This window comes from Pelmatolapia mariae, linkage group LG18, assembly GCF_036321145.2.
Source record: "Pelmatolapia mariae isolate MD_Pm_ZW linkage group LG18, Pm_UMD_F_2, whole genome shotgun sequence".
NCBI lineage: Eukaryota > Metazoa > Chordata > Actinopteri > Cichliformes > Cichlidae > Pelmatolapia > Pelmatolapia mariae.
This window is the reverse complement of record NC_086243.1, coordinates 15,117,118-15,138,588: the sequence shown is the minus strand read 5'-3', so window position 1 is coordinate 15,138,588 and position 21,471 is coordinate 15,117,118. Positions and strand designations below refer to the sequence as shown.

The 21,471-nt window shown below is 39.0% G+C and overlaps 1 protein-coding gene across 1 annotated transcript; it reads left to right on the top strand.

The window, feature by feature from the left end:
• The first annotated feature begins 6,184 nt into the window (after positions 1 to 6,184).
• Positions 6,185 to 20,012, top strand: LOC134617295 (zonadhesin-like). The gene is made up of 23 exons (XM_063462507.1): positions 6,185 to 6,206; positions 6,766 to 6,989; positions 7,087 to 7,168; positions 7,427 to 7,824; positions 8,371 to 8,923; positions 9,055 to 9,251; positions 9,341 to 9,730; positions 10,130 to 10,422; positions 11,594 to 11,859; positions 11,972 to 12,031; positions 12,354 to 12,491; positions 12,604 to 12,860; positions 12,972 to 13,056; positions 13,483 to 13,623; positions 13,743 to 13,999; positions 15,863 to 15,947; positions 16,037 to 16,134; positions 16,843 to 17,053; positions 17,389 to 17,597; positions 17,676 to 17,832; positions 17,910 to 18,268; positions 19,191 to 19,320; positions 19,450 to 20,012. The coding sequence occupies exons 1-23, from the start codon at positions 6,185 to 6,187 to the stop codon at positions 19,590 to 19,592; spliced, it is 4,755 nt and encodes a 1,584-aa protein (XP_063318577.1). The 3' UTR covers positions 19,593 to 20,012.
• The last annotated feature ends 1,459 nt before the right edge of the window (positions 20,013 to 21,471 follow it).

Below are 21,471 nucleotides of genomic sequence, written 5' to 3'. Positions count from 1 at the left end.
AACATCGATGAAAATAGGTCATTTTCGAGCCGACTATAAATGGCAGCTCTTGTAAAAATGTGCCCATAAAGAGTCAGGGGATTTAAAATGCAATGTTATAGACCCACTTATGCTGTTACCTATGTCCTCAACATTCATGGTTGTAATTTAGTACTATAATTATCAGCAAGGTTCACAGATTCAAATCTCTGCACTTTTCTAAAGGACGTTCTCTAGATTATTATTCTCTATAAATGTAAAGGAAGCATGTGCAGATTTTAGAACAGGAAAAATTTCTAAGCACATTTTAAACCTGAATGCAAAATTGTTAATCGGGTTACTTAACAGCACAGCAATGGAAATGCTTCTGGTTAAAAGCTAAGACATTAGTAAGAGTCCTTTGTCAGGCCTGGTTTTAAACTACTCTTTATCTCCGATGGCCCTGACCCAGCAGTAAATCACTGAACCTTTTATCAGATGGCAAAAATAAGCCGTGACATGATCCCAAATGCCCTTTTTTAAAATTTCCACATCTATGGAGTGACTGACCAAATAAAGGAACAAGTACTAAAGCTCTAAAAAGACAGAAGAATTCAGCGCCTGAGCTGACTTTGACCTGCAGCTACACCTAAAGTCATCTCCAAGGACTCCAGACTTACTTTGTGTTTCTTTTTTTTTTTTAGCAGAGCTGACCTTTGGGGCACCTCCTCGATAAACTTAACTCAAAAGGGTCAGAGGTTCTGGAAGTAGTCCGTGCAGAGTGCTCAAAGATTTCCATGATTGAGGGACAAAAGTTTTCCAAGCGAACTATGGCATTACTTAGGGCAAGGGATACGTTTATGCTTATGCCCTATGGACCAGTGTATGGTGGAAAATAACTAGCATGCTCATTTTTCTCTTTATTTGGCTCAGTCAATTCACAATGTGTATAAGTATTCATCTGAAGTGTGTAATCAATGTACCAAACATGTAAGCAGCCGCTCTCATTTGCAGATCAGAAGTGACAGAAATAGTTTAGAGCTTCAGAGAGCTTATTTCTTCATACCTCCATACGTAAGCATGATCTCTACGTGGAGTTAAGGTGGTATTTTTGGTTTATGAAATATTAGGGAATGCTTCCCTGATGGACGGCATGGAAATGCATAACAGACTTTATGGCTAAGGACTGACATAAACTAGGTTTCCTTGCTGTCATATTTTCTTTGTCACTTCACAAAATTTCAACATTACTCTCATGCAATGATTTGCATCCTTTTACCGAGCAAGTTTCTCAGAAAGTCCCTAAATAAAAGTAATCTGTCACTCTTATTTAAGTCCCCCTCATTTGATTGCATACCCTTCTCCACCACAACCAATGTCTAGGCTCCTGAGTATCCAGTCACCACCTCTCACCTTCACCTGAGAGTGTGGTCTGTATCGTCTGTGTTTATACCTTATCTCCGAGAAAGGGAAACGGAAAATATTCAAGTATGAGTAACCTTTGATTACAGGTTGTTCATGTGACTTTATTGCTCAACGCACACACACATGCAAAGTCAGTTCCTTAAACTGGCTTTCTTTAATAGAACACTTTAATAGAACACTCTGAAATCGGATCACGCTGACTCTTTGAAACGTGCAAATTTGGCGTGTGGCTTTTGGTTCATGTAACTTTTGCTTACTCGGGTGTTCTATTTTTACATGCAACATAGTGACACAAGGAAAGAGGAGATATAAATAGAAAACAAAGGTTTATTAACTGTTATTCTTATTAACTGTTAGTCATGGATCAGAGACTTTGCACAGGACAGCATACCATGAAATAGCTCACAGCATGTCACTCCAGCTGCCTTGCTGGTCTTTTCCCTGCTTTCTGTCCTTCCTGGCCAGGGTTTATTATTAACAGCTATTTTATTTGTTGACTGGAGACAATTTGGATTTATGGATTTATAGGTATGTGCCAGAGCAGCGCATTCATATCACATTTAAATGTTTAAGATAAAAAGGTGCACTGATGTGGACTAACAAGGATGCCAGTTTTGTTGTTCTGATGGTGTCAAAGGTTTCCAGTCAACAATGATGCAACATGATGTTTTCCTCAGTATGGCGTATTGACAGTGACTTTAATCTGGGATAGGCCTTATCAGAAGATGGAAAACTCTGTTTCAAGAATGATCTTGGCTGGTATAATTAGACCAAAAAGCAAAAGGGTTTGGTATCACTTATTATTTATTGGTGGGGGTTTTTTTTGAAAAAGTGTACAATTTGCTACATTAACATGTACATAGTAAAAAGGAATAAGTAATTCAGTGCACCCCTTCCTCCACCCTAGACTGGATAAAGAGTAAGTGAATGAACCAATGAGCAGAGAGTGACAAAACAATCTGCTTTTTTGCAGAAATAAAGTTAACCATATTTTTCAGCAATATTGTGCATCCCACAGGTATACGCATAGATTTCTGACAATACACTGCAAATACAAACCAATGCAACTCTACACATAGTGACGCTGTTGGTCAGTATGCAGTCATCACACACCTTTGATATCTGAGACACTGAGATAAAGCCTTGAGTATCTGTTAAGAAATCAGGCCACTGTCTTTCAGATAACTCTAGATTATCTGCCTAGTTAGGTTGTTGCCTCACCTTTGCACAAATAAATGTATGACTGTATGAATACTGCAGATTGTTAAGGCTTTTTATTCCTTTGACATGAATAAAAAGCAATTTACAGATTGCTAACAATGGCACTCTTATTAACTTGGCTAGTTAAAAAAAAAAAAAAAAAAAAGCTCTAATATTTGTTTTGGCCTGCCCTTTTTTTACAAACACATCCCAGCAGGGTTCCAGGATGTCACAAAATGAGGCTCAGACCAAACCCCCCACACAATATATCTTTCTTATCACTTCTTTCTTCACCAGTATTTACACTGTGTACTGCTATCTGCTTCACCTCACACTAAATATACTCAACTAAATATACAGACATTACTTTAACCATGTCTTTTTTTTTTTTTACAACAACATTATTGGGTCACAATGTACACATGCCCTGTGCGGGAATATGAATTGCATAAGGTGTCGATCATGGGCCATATTTTTTGGCTTATCTTCACAAAGTATGGACTTAAGGACTTAGTGCCAGCTGGAGAATAAAGTTATCCTGTCATCTTTTCCCAGCAAATAAATTCATGAGGATCATTAGTCATTGTAATACCTTTGTACTTTGAGGTATTTCAGGAATATAGTACCATAATTACTATTTCTACTTGAGTAATTTTAAAAAAGAATAAAGGTCTGTACACTGTTTGGCTCCAATTTAAGGAATGAAGCATTAAAACATTTTTGCAGAAGCAATGGTTTAAAAGGTAGGATCTCTTCAGGCATGTGTGAAAGAGACAAAAACCAGACTTCAAATCACATCACCTGGTGACCGGCAAGCGAACAGCAAGGTCTCTTCCTTTTTGACACATGCTTGAAGGATATCTTGTGGATCAAAATGTTTTTTTGACATGAATGTTGCAAGAATTAAATTATTAAATCTGACGCCCACACACTGTAGCGTTTCCTCTTTTTTTTCTTGTTGTTGTTTTTTGTGTGTGTGATATGTCTGGCACATAAAAGCCTTTTGATTCTTTTTCGCCTGGAAGTGTGCACACCTCTTCTGTTCCTTTGCTGAATAAGGTAATCATCTTTCAATAATGCAAGCTTGCCTTTAAGTGTTTAATTTGGCCGACAGCGTAACTGCATGCAGAGGTTAACAATACAAAAGGCTCAGCAACAGGGATCAGTTACAAGGATCCTGCTGCTTTTTGATCACAAACAATTCCATCCATATACAGACATGTTGTCTGGAATGATAATTACCAACAGAAAGCAACGCTATGCTCGACTCTGATTTTTATTTCCAATCCTATATAGCCTGACTAAGTAATCTAAGACTTATTACTGGAGTTTTCACTTAGACTATCAGTTGTTACCCACAATCCAATGGGATGTTAAAACTTTTTGAGTGAACTCAACATTTTTCATTTTACAGCCTTGAAACCCATTAAACCTTTACATAAGCACTCTAGATCTTTCTACATCAGTTTAAAATTAGTTTGTTTGGTTTGTGGTTCACACCTGAGGTCAGCAGTGACTCATTACTGTAGTCCCAGCTGGCTGGAGACTTTTCTGGGGAGTTTGCATGCTGTCCCTGTCTGTGTCTTCCAGGTGATTCTAAATTTAAATTTATGGAAACCCCAACAATCAGATCCACCTGTGAGCAAGTATTTGGTGAAAGTGGGAAGGAAAAGCTGCTTTTTAACAGGAAGAAATTGGATTCCAGATTTAAAAGCAAGCCACTGAGGGGAAGCTAATTTGGGAAAAATATACTTTTTCTTTCTAGTCCCTTTTAGTACTCTCGCTTCAGCATTCTGGCTCACCTGTGAACTTTCATCTGATCTCTTATCTCTGCAGCAACCGAGTATGCAAAACACACCTGGCCACAGGAGGGCATTCAGTTCAAACTTGCAATGTACACCCAGTAGTCATCAGATCAAATTCTGGCCATAAACAAGGCACTCTTTTAAATCTGAAGAGGTGAGTAGAAACCATCTCTTCCGATGGGTCTCAATGCGGTTGGCTTTTTTTCTTTTTTTTTTGCACCCATGTGCGATTACCGTTCAGATCTGGGTAGGGAATGAACCTATATAGTTCTATAGTTCTATTAAAACAGAACAAACAGTGCAGGTGTGACAACACAAATTTAGATTTTAGATGTGGATGTGGCAGAGTGTAGCTAATTGTCTCTTTGTGTTAGCTCTGTAATGGACTGGCCACAGTTCCAGGGTGAATCCAGGCCTGTGACAGCTGAGAAAGGCTCAAGTCGCTCAATTCAAACTTCTCTGATCCAATAATTTTCTTGTGTGCCTTCTGAGAGCCAATCAGTCTCTGTTCCCTGTGTTTTAAATCTCAGTGCTATTCTGTTATTCCACTTTTCAGACTTTCATTTGTGTGACCCACCTTCTCCCCATCTTCACCTAATCCCTCAGAGAACCTCATCAGTGTCTCCAGCTGTATCTCCAACTTAACCAGCATCTAGACTCAGGGGTTCCTGTCCTACTTGGTTGCATTTTTGAAACTTTGTTCTGCTATGTTGCTTATCTGGGTCCAATTACATAATAGCTTATTACACAAGCTGTGCTTTAATAAATTTGTTGTATTCTTCCACATCACCTCAACTTATTCTAATACATTTATAAACTATACTATGTATCAGCACTATCTAAACAGTTATTTCTAAAACTAATTGTTTCTTATTAAAGTTTATGGGCTCATTTATGTTTTTGTAAGCATATGTCTATGTGCACTTACCTTGCTCTAGAACCTTTTATGGCACAGCAACACTAAACCTTGACCTCACTTAGCACTGTTTATCAAAATAGCAGTAGGGTTGTCGTCACCTTTACAACATTTTTATGCTAGTCCAACCCCTTTCATGCCTTGATGCCCTGCTGTCCTCTTTCTCCTCCCACTGCTGAGGTTACCTGGTCAGGTGGTCGTAGCAAAAGGGATAAATACCTAAACCCAAAGCTCTATTTTGAGAACAAGACGAAAACTACAGGCTTGCGCTCGCATTCAAACAGTCGCTTAAGCTGTGCTTTCACCAAAAGGTTTAACAGCAGTTACTGCTCATCATTCATTCTTCAACTCATCAAAGAGAAAAAGAGTTTTAGCAACAGGAGAGCAGCCGAGAGGTTGCTATTAAAGGATCAGCTATGCTTGGAGGCATACGCACAGATTTGGTGGTCACAGTGGCTGTTCTCTTTCTAACTCAGACAGGGACTCAATGCAGGTGGGTTTCAAGATAATTTAATTTTTTTTAGTTTATCTGTAATTAATAATATTTTAGTTTAGTTTATTTAAATTAAAACAAAGGAAGATTTTAGTCAAGTTTTTAACTCAATCCTTTATTTTGTTACATTGGTTATTGGTCATTGATTTCCTTTTTCAGAGCTGAAAATGACTTCCTATTAGTTACTTTACCGGAGTGGAGGGCACATTCAGGTACAATGTACTGCAGTTATTAAGACCTTTAAGGATTTCATAATTACTTGACCTGCTTTAGATAAGGACTCAAATCAAACATGTTGTACATAATGATGTATTTCACTTTTTGTTTCCTTTAGAATACGTTATACAGTGTTTTGATGACAGACATGCCAATCTGAACTGTGACTGGATGGCGAGTGAAAAAGGAGCAGGTGAAGACAATTATATTTACTGCAAAACAGTAGACTGAACTGAAAGCTAAACGTGTGTTTTTGAAGTCATCAAGCCAATTTACAGTTCTGGGTTCACTCTGGCTCTGAGAGATAAGTTGAATGAATTAATTAACCTTTAATTTTGTCCCAACCTTTGGCGAAATATCTGGAACATCCGTCCACAGTTCTGTTTTAATCTACACACAGGCTGTGATTGTATTCGTGTCTCACCACATTATCACAAATTGATCTGAAATAGGCTATATTTTTTTACAACCTGGTGTTTTCCCAGGAGCACTCAAACAGAGAGCCTACACATGAGATTCAAATTTAGTAGCTACAGCAACACAAACAGACATCTTCTACAGCTACAGCTATTTCGCAGCAGATGTTCAGTACAAGGCAGTACTTGTTTAATTGCAAGAACAAAGATGAAGAGCTGTTTAAGTTAAATATATATTATCAGCATGTGTACTGTGTGATTTAAAAAAAAAAAGGCCTACGACACTTTAAAGTATGTAGCGTATTAAGTTTTCTTTTTTGTCTTTTTCTCCCCCAGGGGATTTTGCAGTGAATGTTTCAGAGAGTGGTCCACTAGGGATTGAGGGCCAGGCTTGTCTAGAGTTCTGGTACCTTGTCCCAGTTGCAGCTAATGGGTCTGAACTTCGTGTCTTGCTAAAAAACAGCGTTGGTTCAGTAGAAATCTGGACCTCTCCTGCTCTCCCTCAGAATGCATGGAGGCAAGCGTTTGTGCCCCTGAACATCACTGAGTCCGGGACTGAGGTAAAATAAAACATAGCAGCACACATTAGAACTGTACTGTCATAATATAAATATTCTATAGCATGTCCTTAAGTAAATTACCTTTCTTATATATTAGGTTGTGTTTGAAGCGGTTCAAGGATTGTCCATAGAGAAAGAGATCACATTTAAGCAGATAGGTGTAAGAAAAGGCTCCTGTGGTAAGTATTTACCAAATTAAACTTCTCAACAACAGCTCTAGTGCCACAAATCAATTAAAAGGTTGAACTGTATTCATAATAACCTTTGTGCGGTACATTAAAACAGAAGACGTGTCATAAGAACTGTCACAAAGACATTTTTTGATGAGGATGTTTTAGAAAATATTCTGAACTACAGTATTAAAACTGAATACAGTTTTTCAGTGTTATTAATCCTACATAGGTGTTGATAAGCTGTTAATATGGTCACCCCAACAGGACGACAGTGTGAATCGAACGCAGAGTTATGGACAGATGAGACCACCCGCTGCCTCTGTTCTGCTGGCCAGCTCTCCTGCTTTCCCTCTCACTGCCCTGAAGGCCAACTCTGTGGTCCTCAAAGAGGAGGCCCCAATGGGACTTCTACCTTTGGGATGTGCACTGTACACAGTAACACAGACGGCAGCACTTTTGATGGAGTATTGTTCCGCTTCACGACCGCCTGCACTTATGTTCTGGCTAAGACTTGCTCACCCACTGAAACCCTGCCCATGTTCACTGTGGAAGTGGTCAATGAGCAGAATGATAACACATCTCTGCCACAGGTCCAGAAGATCAATATTAACATGAGGATTTACAGGGTGTCTCTGCTGAAAAGCCAAACAGACCGGGTTGTGGTGAGTTACTTATATGTATGGAAGACATTTATGGCACAGTTAGTTACTAATTATCCCAGCCTTTAACATTTACAAACACTGAAGAGTACATTTCTGACACATACATATGAAGACAGTTTGAGCATTTTACATTGCTAAGGAAGTCAATATTTTGTAAACAAAGCCACTGTCAACTACTGAATGAATATCTGTCTGTTAGCAGCTATTTTCCTAATAAAAGTATAGTATTATGTATTCACATTTTCTGTTTTACACTGCTCTGTAAACTTCATAATCCATAACTACTGTTCATACAATTGCACTTCCTTTTACCTTGCCATTATGAAGTAATGACCACTGAGCCAAGCAAAGCACCAAATCCAGCGATTCCCATAAATGCATAAAGGGCAGATTTTATTGCCACTGGCAAAGGACTAATGGGTCATATCGGCCTTTATAGACACAGCTATCTTCTAAATGCCTTCTTTTATACAAACTTTCAAATGCAATAAGTCCATATTGTGTATGGCAACTGGTAAATAAGGCTAAACTAACACTGTTTTTCAGATTAATGGGATCTGGAGAAAGCTTCCACTAAGCCTTAACAGCGGCACTGTCAGTATCAGGAGCACCCCTGCCACTATTGTGCTGGCAACCACTTTTGGTCTTACAGTCTCATTTGACAGCACTGGTGTGGTCCACGTCACCCTCCCATCAACCTATTCTGATAAAGTCTGCGGCATGTGTGGCAACTTTAACCATCTCAAAGAAGATGACTTTAGGAACCTCGATGCACAAAACGCAACAGCTTTGGTTGAAAGCTGGCAGACTGGGAAAACTGCCTCTTCCTGTGAAACCATTCTATTCCCTCAGTGTGACCCACTGGAGGAGGCAGAGTATGTCAGCGAGCTGTACTGTGGAGGCTTATTCTCTACTACTGGTCCCTTTGCTGACTGCTTATCAGTTGTAGGGGCAGACAGCTATATCAGAGGCTGCGTGTTTGGCATGTGTTCTACTCATGGCGACCCAGCCGTGCTATGTGAGACGCTACAGGTCTATACTGATATCTGCAATAAAGCTGGCATTGCAGTACGCATGTTGAGGAACTCCACACTCTGCCGTACGTTGCGTTATTAAATCCCGCTTTTGTTTTTTTTCCTCCTTTTCAAAATAGAGCACGCAGTGGCAAATAATAACTGATAACAGTAAAGGTCATGCACTCTTTCCTGTCTTTTTCTCGGATCCCCTCAGCCATACAGTGCGGTGAGAACAGCCACTATAACTCATGTGCTGATGGCTGTCCCGAGGTGTGCTCCAGTCTGGATATAGCTGGCTCCTGTGGAAGCTGTGAGGCAAGATGTGAGTGTGATTCTGGATTCAAACTCAGTGGGGAAAAGTGTGTCCCAGCAGAAGACTGCGGGTGCTGGTATAATGGAAAACACTATGAGGTAAGTGAGGTAAATGAACACAACACAATTTCTTATTCACATATTCAGTTTCACAGTAATTTATTCACACAACTCTGTTCTGCCTGCAGAAAGGAGAAACACTGGTGGAAGGAGATTGTGTGCAACAGTGTCAGTGCATGGGTAATAACAATATGCAGTGCACTCAAATGCAATGTGCAGACAATGAAGTTTGTAAGGTTAAAGATGGGGTCAAAGGCTGCTTCCTTTTCAAACCCACCACCTGCAGTATGTACGGTGATCCACACTACATCACCTTTGATGGTCTGGCATATGACTTTCAAGGGGGCTGCAGTTACATATTGACCACCACATGCGGTGGAGGAAGCTCAGTCCAGTTCACAGTATCTGGACAAAACACCCATCCCCCCCTTCAGAACTTCACCAGATCCAAGCTTCAAGCCGTGGCTCTCCAAGTCGAGGATCTGTATCTCATCTTGAATCAAAGCGGAGAGGTCTATGTAAGAAAGCAATTCTCTCTTTAACACCACTGAAAACATTTCTTCCCCTTTAAAGGAGACAGGGCTGTTTTGAAGAACAGTGATCTGGGATTATTTACAGCTCACATTTTACTGTACATTGACTTCTTTTGTTCTGCATTATCTCCTGTAATTCATTAATGACAGTGGCAGATGACTTTCACATGTTTTTAGAGGTCAGTTACAGTTGTGTCAGATCGTTAGAGGAAGTCAGCTGTTTACAACCTGGAACTTAAGCAAGCTAAAAGGCTATACTTTAGCTAGTTAGTAGGTCACTGGTAGCACTAACCTAACTAACTATTTTAAGAAAATATTACTTCTACTGTATGTAAAACAACATGCAAAATAAGTTCAATTATTAAAATACTGTCCTTTCTTTAGGTCAGTTATAAGCAAGTCCAACTGCCGTATTCAACCAGCGGGACATATGGCTCAGTATGGGTGTATGTGAAGAATAATCATATCATCTTGGAGACAACCTTTGGCCTCAAAATGCAGATAGATGGAGAGAACAGACTGTTTCTGCAGGTGGATGAGCACTACAAGTATGAACTGTGTGGACTGTGTGGCACTTATTCTGGATACCAGGACGATGACTTTGTAACTCCAGGAGGCCAAAACGTGTCAGAAGCGTTCGAGTTTGGTGACAGCTGGAGGGTCCCAAACAACTCTGAGTGAGTTATTTTATTATTGTACACAGTAACAGTAAACATTTGCGTACCAGTATGGCACTTCTGTACCTAAATATGCCAGCATAGTATTGAAAAAAACAAAAGCTAGTAAAATGACTGCATTTTTTAGCACCAGCAGAGTGGCAGTGGTTACACTCCAATGAGCCTGAGTTGTGCTTTTTTTTTTATACTAATAAGCAACATAACATGTTGAGTAGAATCAGTGAACATCACCCGCTAAGCCTGAGCATGCCAGCATTGCTGGTGTATGCTAGTAATCTAAGCAGGTTCTGAGTGTCTTTGTGGCGGGGTGGGGGTTATTACACTACATTCACAACGTAATAACCCAACCTACTATCACGGCAAATCATGAAATAGACACACATGCAGGATTTGCAGTTCAGTCACAACAGAGGGAGGTATTTTATTTCAAGCCAACATCTAAAAATCTGCTCAGCTTATCAGACAACTGCAGGGAGCATGTATTTCTTCAAAAACTGCTGACTTTAAATAATTAAATTACGTATTATGTAAATTTTCCATGTAATTCTGTTACATAAGTACAATGTAAGATGTTGAAATGAATCTGGTCAAATTAAATTTACTTGATTTGTATATATTCAGTTTATACAAAGCACGTTTTCCTTGAAAATTGAGTATTTGAATAAATGAACCTTTGATTTTATATATTTCAGTTTCTTTTTACTCAGAATGTTCGCATCATGTATATTAAGGGTGAAAAGTTGTTTTTTTGAGTGAATATAACCTGGTGCCTTGGCTAGCCAATGCACTAAGCTCACACACACTGGCATATATTTGTCTTTATGCATTGTAATTTATTTAAAATTACATCAATATGTTTTATACAGTATCAGGGGCGTAATTTCCAGCGTGGTTAGGGGGGTTATGACCCCCCCCCCCCAATAATCAGACCCAGCCAATATAACCCCTCCCCCCAATAAAATTATGAATTATCTTGTATAAATAGGCTGTTGATTTTCTTTACTCATTTCAGTTATTAAGATAGTTGCATGTTTAATCATCTGAGAATTTACCCAGATTTATTTATTTATTTAGACAGAGATCTTGACCCCCTCAATGTTCAGCACAAAGTTGCGCCCATGTACAGTATAATCTAGAAGTAACTAATCTCTGTTTGTCTAAATTTTCTCAGATGTTTAGCTCGTCCAAACAATCCAAGACTCTGTGACAAGGATGAGAAGGATACAGCCTACAATGAGTGTTCAGTGCTGTTTGGCAGTGGTTTTATGCCCTGTCATGAAGACATTCACCCAAGCATTTACCTCAATAGTTGTGTGTATGACTACTGTGCTACGAGCGGCGACCAACATACACTCTGTGAATCTCTGAAGTCCTATGCAACAGCATGCCAGGTTTCAGGAGTTGAACTTCCAAACTGGCAGACTGACACAGCCTGTGGTGGGTATTTGCATCAAATATGAGGATGACATTGTTATTATCGGACAAGTAAATATACAGTAGGATGTCTAGATAGGTTGTGTTAACTGTGTGTGTTTTCATCCAATTTCAGAAGGCCTTTCTACCTCAACAGCTCCTCCAACAACTGCTTCTCCAACACCAGATCAGACTTGTAAGAGCATTCACAGTTGAGAAAGTTTATCAGGGACTGGTTTGAATAAGTGACGTGATACAGTTTACAAATAATAATTTCAAAACAAATATTAGCTTAGCTAATAAGCTTGCCTGCTTTATATGTGCCAATATTTAATAGAAGTGTAAATATATTTTAGTTCTTTTGCTGACCTGAAGTATAACTTTCGACACATTAGATGGGATATTAAAGTTTTTTCAAAGTTTAAAAGCACTGTATCTCAGAAATTATTATTAACTTGTAAATCAGCATTTCCATTGTTTGTTTCTTTCATCCATTATTTATATTTTGCTTTTTATAGTTTGTCCCTTGAACTGCAATTTTGAAAAAGATCTGTGTGGGTGGGAGCAGCTTATGCAGGACACTTTTGATTGGACAAAACACTCTGGACCCACACCAACAAATTTAACAGGTCCAAACCAAGACCACACCACTGGAGGTAAAACCAGTCTGTTACTTTTGTTGTTTTCCCTTTTTAGAGGTTGGGGTCGATTTTGGTTGGTTTCATAACATTGCTCATACTTAATGTGTAATTTTCAACTTTTCCATAGCTGGTTTCTACATGTACCTTGAGGGAGACAGTGTAACTCATGGAGACTCTGCCCGTTTGATGAGCTCGGCGTGTAATTTTAACGGACCACTCTGCCTGTATTTCTGGTACCATATGTATGGTTCAGCCACAGCCATGGCTCTTAATATCTACCTGCTGAAAGACAGTAAAACTACAAAGCTCTGGTCCATGATGAACAACCAGGGACCAGAATGGCATCTGGGAAGAGCTGATGTCAAAGTCTCTGGTCCATTCCAAGTGAGTTTGACAATACATGAACCTAAGAAATGTTGACTGTATGAAGGGCTTGCTGGAAATCAAGACTTGATATTCTAATTTAGAATTCTATTTTCTTCTTATGCCTTTCAGATTATAATAGAAGGAATTCGAGGCTCTAATTATCAGTCAGATGTGGCCATAGATGACATATCTATCCATTCTGGCTCATGTTCAGGTAACAAAGGCAAAGCAAACTATTGGTGGTTAATAAATATGGAACTATGCAATACTGTTCTAAACTGTTTGTAAAGTAAATCATTTAAGATATAAACTTCTTTAGCATAACTGATGTGACAGAGTTTACCAAAAGTCAGTGTTGTTTTTATTTAGGTAGCTTTCCAGCCCTGGGAAGTGGAACTAAGCCTTCTACTACAACTACAGAAATGCTCCCCTTACACCAAAGTAAATACACAGGAAGTTACATTTTACAAGTCATGTGTTTCTGCATCATAAAACCTTATGTTAAGTTAAAAATTAACATTTACATCTTGTTCATGTACTGAGTGTGCAGATTCTAATGGTAACTAGGGTTCATTTTCAGGACGTTTCGCAAGTGTCTCATGACTCATGCTATTTTTTTTCTCCAAATGTTTCCTTTTAGTCTGCAATCTTCACTGTAACTTTGACAGCAACCTTTGTAGCTGGAACCAGATCATTACAGATGCTTTTGACTGGACCTGGCAAAGAGGTTCTACCCCCACGTTAATGACAGGCCCCTCTGCTGACCACACTGGTGGTAAGAGTTGATGTAAAATTTACACTGACAGTTAATAAAACCATAATACATCTAAAGGTATGATATAACTGTGGAGTTATTCTGTATATTATTATATCTTTAATGTTTTCAATCACCTTTTCTAGATGGCCACTATCTTTACATTGAAGCCAACAGTGCATCGTACGGAGACACAGCTCGTCTCATCAGCTCTGAGTGCTCTGACTATGGACCTCAGTGTCTGCAGTTCTGGTACCATATGTATGGCTCAGCAGATACAATGGGCCTCCATGTTTACCTTCTCCAAAACAGAATAGCCAATCAGGTTTGGAGGAAGCAGAATGACCAAGGAAATATGTGGCACCTGGCTCAGGTGGACATTGAACCAACCACACCTTTTCAGGTGACTTATTTCAAGCCATGGAGTGTGGCCTGCTTTCTAGTTATAAAAAAATATCCTGCAAACTTATCATTCAATTGAATTTTATCATTTAGATCATTATTGAGGGGCGCAGAGGATCCAATGATGAGTCAGATGTGGCCATAGATGATTTGAAGTTTTATCAGGGCCGCTGCTCAGGTAAAAGGTTTATATATCAGAACATACCATTATGGGTTTGGAAAGGTGTTTCTCACTTTCTATGCATACACTTAATAACATTGTTAAACTGTTGCAGATCTAGTAGGTGGAATTACAACACAATCAGCTAGACCTGATCTTAATACCACGGCGCCCCCAAGTGTCCCTGTCCAAACCACTGCAGCTCCACAGCCTCCTATGCTCACTACTACCTTCAAACCACCGATAATAAATATCACTGTACCTCCCGTAGTGGAGGAAACAACCAACTTAATTACTAAGAACAATGTTACTGAAGCTCCAGATAACCGGCCACCTCTGCAGCCAGGTATAGTAATAATTTCACAGTAACACTTCAATGTCCCATTTATACTCTAACAGATAATAGTTTACACATCCATTATTTGTGCAGCAGTGTGGGGTGGTGGTTAGCACTGTTGCCTCACTGCATAAAAGTCCTGAGTTTAACTCCAACACACCTTTCTGTGTGCAGTTTGCATGTTCTCCCCATGTTTGTGTGGGTTCTCTCGGGGTACTGTGGCTTCTTTCTACAATCCAAAGACATGCAGTTAGTGGGGTTAGGTTAATTGGTGATTGTAAATTTCCTATAGGTGTCAATGTGAGTACAAATGGTTGTCTGTCTGTGTTAGCCCTGCAATATAATGGTGACCTGTCCCGGGTGTACCCTGCTTCTCACCCAATGGGAGCTCGGTTAGGCTCCAGTTCCCCACGCCTGATAAGGATAAGAGGAAGAGAATGGATGGATGGATATTTTATGTCTAGAATTATTCTATACCTAATATAATCATATTTTTTTCTTTTTTGAACAGTGTGCCAACTCCACTGTAATTTTGAGCAAGATTTATGTCAGTGGAATCAGTTGATCACAGATGCTTTTGATTGGACAAGAAACAGTGGCTCCACTCCTACTATCAATACAGGACCTTCTACAGATCACACCACAGGAGGTAATCAGCTTTCTGACATAGGGCAAATAAAGTTAATATAATGAGGTTATATAGTGTTAAACTTCCCAAATAAAACAGTCACACCATTAAAGCCAGTTTGGTGATTTGGGTTTTTTTCTTTTCTTTTTTCTTTTCTTTTTTTTTTTCTTTTTTTTTATCCATTCAGTATGAAAAACTTTAACAGGCAGTTTTAGCAACAAGTGCAAATGGCTTGTAAATTAACTTCTTTACTTATTTATTCTCAGTGTTATTGCCTAAAAGCATATCTTTAACTTACTGATTGTATGTCCCTGTTCAGGTGGCCACTATCTTTACATTGAAGCCAACAATGCATCGTATGGAGACACAGCTCGTCTCATCAGCTCTGAGTGCTCTGACTCTGGACCTCAGTGTCTGCAGTTCTGGTACCATATGTATGGCTCAGCAGACACAATGGGCCTCCATGTTTACCTGCTCCAAAACAGAATAGCCAATCAGGTTTGGAGGAAGCAAAATGACCAAGGAAATATGTGGCTCCTGGCTCAGGTGGACATTACAGCAACAGACAATTTCCAGGTGTGTTACCTATCAGAGACATTTCTTTATTAGACCCATCTGATGTTGGAAAAGTGCACTGCAAATAAATAATAGTCCAATACTTTTAATTTAAGTGTAACCTAATCACTCTATATACCATGACAAGTATAGTGCCATGTAACAGTAACCTCTGCACTTTTAGATTATATTTGAAGGACGAAGAGGTTCGAATACTCAGTCTGATGTGGCAATAGATGATGTGTCACTTTATCATGGGCGCTGTGCAGGTAATCCTAATGTCCTAACTATATTCTGTGCAGTCCAAACACTATCTGACAATCTAAATTACAGACCTGACTGTGAAATATTGTTACAGAACTGATCAATCCAACAACAACTACAACTCAGTCAAAGCCAGAAACAACAGCTGGGCCACAACCATCAACCACAACTCAACTAAAGCCAGAAACAACAGCTGGGCCACAACCATCAACCACAACTCAACTAAAGCCGGAAACAACAGCTGGGCCACAACCATCAACCACAACTCAACTAAAGCCAGAAACAACAGCTGGGCCACAACCATTAACCACAACTCAACTAAAGCCAGAAACAACAGCTGGGCCACAACCATCAACCACAACTCAACTAAAGCCAGAAACAACAGCTGGGCCACAACCATCAACCACAACTCAACTAAAGCCAGAAACAACAGCAAGGCCACAACCATCAACCACAACTCAACTAAAGCCAGAAACAACAGCAAGGCCACAACCATCAACCACAACTCAACTAAAGCCGGAAACAACAGCTGAGCCACAACCATCAACCACAACTCAACTAAAGCCAGAAACAACAGCTGGGCCACAACCATCAACCACAACTCAACTAAAGCCAGAAACAACAGCTGGGCCACAACCATCAACCACAACTCAACTAAAGCCAGAAACAACAGCTGGGCCACAACCATCAACCACAACTCAACTAAAGCCAGAAACAACAGCTGGGCCACAACCATCAACCACAACTCAACTAAAGCCAGAAACAACAGCAAGGCCACAACCATCAACCACAACTCAACTAAAGCCAGAAACAACAGCTGGGCCACAACCATCAACCACAACTCAACTAAAGCCAGAAACAACAGCAAGGCCACAACCATCAACCACAACTCAACTAAAGCCAGAAACAACAGCTGGGCCACAACCATCAACCACAACTCAACTAAAGCCAGAAACAACAGCTGGGCCACAACCATCAACCACAACTCAACTAAAGCCGGAAACAACAGTTGAGCCACAACCATCAACCACAGTTGGACCCCAGCCCACAACAAATAAACCGCAATCTACAACAACAGCAAGACCGCAACAAACAACCCCGACGGTGCCAAGTAAGTTCTTTTTGCATGTCTACAGTTAAAAAACAAATTGAAACAATGACATGGGTTTCCTAAAATGTATACAGTAGCTGTCATGTTATGTTTGTGCGTGTATGTCAGTTCTAAGCTTAAGACAATAACAAACACATGTCTTGATGCATGCTCAATCATCCAGTGTTGCTCCCACTGTAAACGCTACATCCAGATGAACAGAATCAACTTTTTGGGATTAACAAACACATTTTCAATATATAACAAAAACTTTTTTCATTTTGTTTTTCTGTCATTTGAAGTTTATAACTGAGGATATATCTGTTCTCCAACTCTATACATCTTTCCTTCCCCAGCACTACCTTGCCCACGGTATAGTCACTATACCACTTGTGTCCCTGCATGTAGTCCAACCTGTTTATTCTTGAATGGCCCACCACATTGTAGTGACAATGAGGTTTGTGTTCCTGGATGTGTGTGCAATGATGGCTTTGTCATGAAAATGAAGATTTGTGTGCCTCTGGAACAATGTGGCTGTGTGGACAAGAATGGCACCAAACACCAAGTAAGACAAACTGACAATATGGACAATTTTGAAAATGAGCATGTGGTCAAAGTATGTTGACTGTCTCTGTCTTTTCAGTTCAATGAACAGTGGTACACGGATCACTGCAGTCAGAAATGTGAATGTGAGAAGGATGACGGAATAGGAAAGATTGACTGTGATGATGAAGATGAGTGTGATGGAAATGCTGTCTGCCTTCAAAATGAAAAGGGCAATTATTACTGCCAGTCTACAGGTAATCTACATGGCTGCAATGTACCTAAACTATGCTTTTGTTCCTATTTATTTAACTACTCTTCTTGTTCCCTGCAGACTTCGATGAGTGTACGATCAAGAAGGACCCTGAATATAAAACATTTGATAAAATGAAGCATGACTTTGAGGGTGAACACTCTTACGTGCTGGTGAGGACCAGCAACTTGCCAAACAACCTTCCAGACGTCTACATTGAAAGCATCAACACGCCCGTCTTAGATCAGGGCGGTGATAGTCAGCAGGAAAATGACAGCAGCAGTGAAGAAGAGCAGAATAGCAAGGACGATGATGATGATGATGACGACGACGATGATGACGATGACAGCAAAGAACATGACGAACACCACAGATTACAAGAGCTTAAGATCAGAGTGTACAATCACACTGTGGAGTTCAAGAAGAATCTGAAACTGATCGTATGTATTAACACATTAACTTCTTAGCATTTTACTGTGGCACAGTGTGATGCTACCTACACACAGACATTTGTAAAATCAGTTGGGGAAATAACTAGCTCCTCTTCACATTTTCTATTCAAGGTGTTACAACTGTAGCGAGGGAGATGATGTTATATGTGCTAAATTATGCTGTGTGATAGCGCTTTTCTTTTCACTTTACACTTTTGTAGGTATAAGACAGAGGAAGAGAGACAATGTGTAAAAAAACAGTAATAGCAATATTCCATGTTATTCCAGTGCCTAGATGTTATTGTGTCTGTGTGTGAGTAATATAATCCTATGAATCTCAATTTGCAAGTGGTACTCAACCTTAAATATCTTTAAGCACTTACTGTATTAAAACTCTGATATTCTGCATGTTAACAGATTTTTTTTTAACAAAACCAAAATTCAAAACCCTAAAAAATAGAGTGGATGTTACAAAAATAGCTTATTTTTGCGAAATAAAGTAGGCTACATTAATCTTAGAAAAATTACAAAGTAACTGGGCCATGCTAGCAGCTCTGCAAATTACTAGCAATAGAGTGCAGAGATTTTAGCGAAGTGCATCATCATGATAATATGTTGACAATGAAAAAGTGCCAAGGTTAAGCAAGTATAAGATTGTAAACGTTAGAATGTACTTTGCTTGTAATGTAGTGTCATACTAGCATGCTAACATTAGCTATTGCGCACTGAAGGCTAATGGAAGGTCAATAACTTGCACATATTTGGTACTCTAGGAAAGATATCATGCTAATACACAAGCTTTCAACAACAAAAATGTATGTTTATCTTCATACAACAAACATAATCATACAGGAATGAACAGCAGAATAGACATCTACATATACTTCAGTTATATTAAATCGCACTGAGAGATTTTTTTTTTCCTCTTCAGGTGGATGGAAAGCCAACTGATACGCCTGTCTCAGTGACTGGTGGTCTAAAGATCTGGAAGCGTTCCTCTCGTATCTACCTACAAACTGATTTTGGCTTGTCAGTCGCATTTAACGGACACCATTCAGCAGGTAGCCAGTTTACAATATCAAAAGCAGATAATGTAATTTCTTAAATGTGTCATTCCACTTCAAGCAAATAAATAATTTGCATGAATATGGGAAACAACAATGCATTAAACGCTTGTATTCATTCTGCAGAGATTACTCTACCACACATTTATAGAAGGAAGGTGGGAGGCCTGTGTGGAAACTTTGATGCTCAGGGAAACAATGACATGATGAAGCCAGATGGTACCATAGCCAGAAGCACTCAAGAGTTTGGAGAGAGCTGGAGAGTGTGAATGCCAGATGAAACACTGTCTTTGAATGTGGACAGGTTTAATCACTATCAGTTACATAAAACTCCCTATGGATAAAAAAGAACAGATGATTGTAATGATTTTGTTTTTTTCTTCTTTAGCCAGCAAGTGTTGTCTTTACCTACCTTTTTAGGGCTATGTTTTCTGAATATCAACATATCAATTTTCTCATGAATTTTTTAGATACTTATCTCTTTCTTATTATTTCTACATATATTTGATATAATCTTTGTACTCTACATAATTATCTCTCTAAATAGACTGTCTATAACTCTGTTTATACAAAGTTGATATGCTTTTAGCATATGTTAATGCCCTCTTTAAAGCCAAACATGATTAAAATGTACAACTGCAAATTGAGCTATTATTGTCTTTGGATGATATTAAAAATTTAAAAAGTATGTGGTGAATGATCACATTTCATAAGGTGTTTTTGACTTCCTGCATTGTTGAAGGTTTTCTGATGAATCTTTACTACTCTAATAAAACTGCACTGTAAGTACATTTGTGTTGCTTTGTGTGCAGCTATTTGGTCCCAAGTTTACCTACAGCAGCATACACATGTACATTTTTAAGGTACAACCCATTAACCACCTGCAGTACAGCAGGAACACCAACGCAAATGAAGGAAAAACAAATAACACAAAACCTGTAACATGATACGGATAAGGAAGGTAATTGGGGTTTTTTCTAGCAAACAATAGGATTGTTCTTGCTTGAAAAGCTCGTCTGTATCTGTATGAGGGCATGTTTATGTGGAATCCTTATTCTCAAGTGTTGCAACACTCAGCAGCCACACAGAGCCATGGATGTGTTTGTTCTGTTCCTTTTTCTTTTCTTAAGGTTTCTCTGTGATGGTAAGTGAAGCTATGCCTACTGACTACTATTTAACAGTTTCAAAAAGTTATGGCACAATTATTTCATAATACAAAAATGTATTTAAGACATTATGTATACTTTCAAACAGCTGTTTTAACAAGAGCAGATCCTACTTTTAGATCCTTTAGATTTTTTAAATTGGTTGATGTGTTTTCAGGTGGATCCTCTTTAATGTTACTGATAGTTTGAGTTCATGTCCCTGGATATATAGGTGAATGCATGGTCAATAATTCTGGTGGTGTTGGACTTCACTTAAATAGCTAACGAAAACAACTTTGCACTTTTTAGAGTTCTAAAAAGAGCGAGCAAACTATTCTAACTAGTGAAGATTTAACTGAGTTTGTAAGCATTAACACTACTAGTTTTATGGTTTGGACCTTGAGGCTGCTATTAGTGACAGATGATGATATTTACTTCCCTGTGCTGAGCCTCCTTTATCTGGTTCTAGTGCTCGAATACATATCTCAGGAATGGACTGAGTAGATCTGAATTTATAAATATCTATCATGGTGCTTGCGCTGATGCTGATGCCAAGGCCATTATGCTTTAGTCTGGCAATGTACAGACACATCAAACTAGCAGGAAACGTATGTATCACTAGTATGTATTTAAGTCCTCTTGCTTTTGGTACCTGTTGGGCAAGAAAAATTAAGTCATAACTGTATGTTAAGAATATGAATTTAACATTTAACATGTTTTTTATATATATAAATATGTTTTTATGTCATTGTCTTTCCATTTTTCTAGCCCAAATACCAGCTCCAACTACCAGACCAACAGGTAATACCCACAACAATCTTTGTATAATTAGCCATCGTGTTCAGTGCGACAGACGCTGCTTATGTCTAAACTCCACAATAATGATTTAGATTTTTGTCACCTACTGAAGCTACAAGTACACTCACAAGCCACTTTGTTAGGCACACCAGGTAGACATGGCGAAAGCTCAAAGAAAGCAAGAAGACATGGAGACATGGTGACA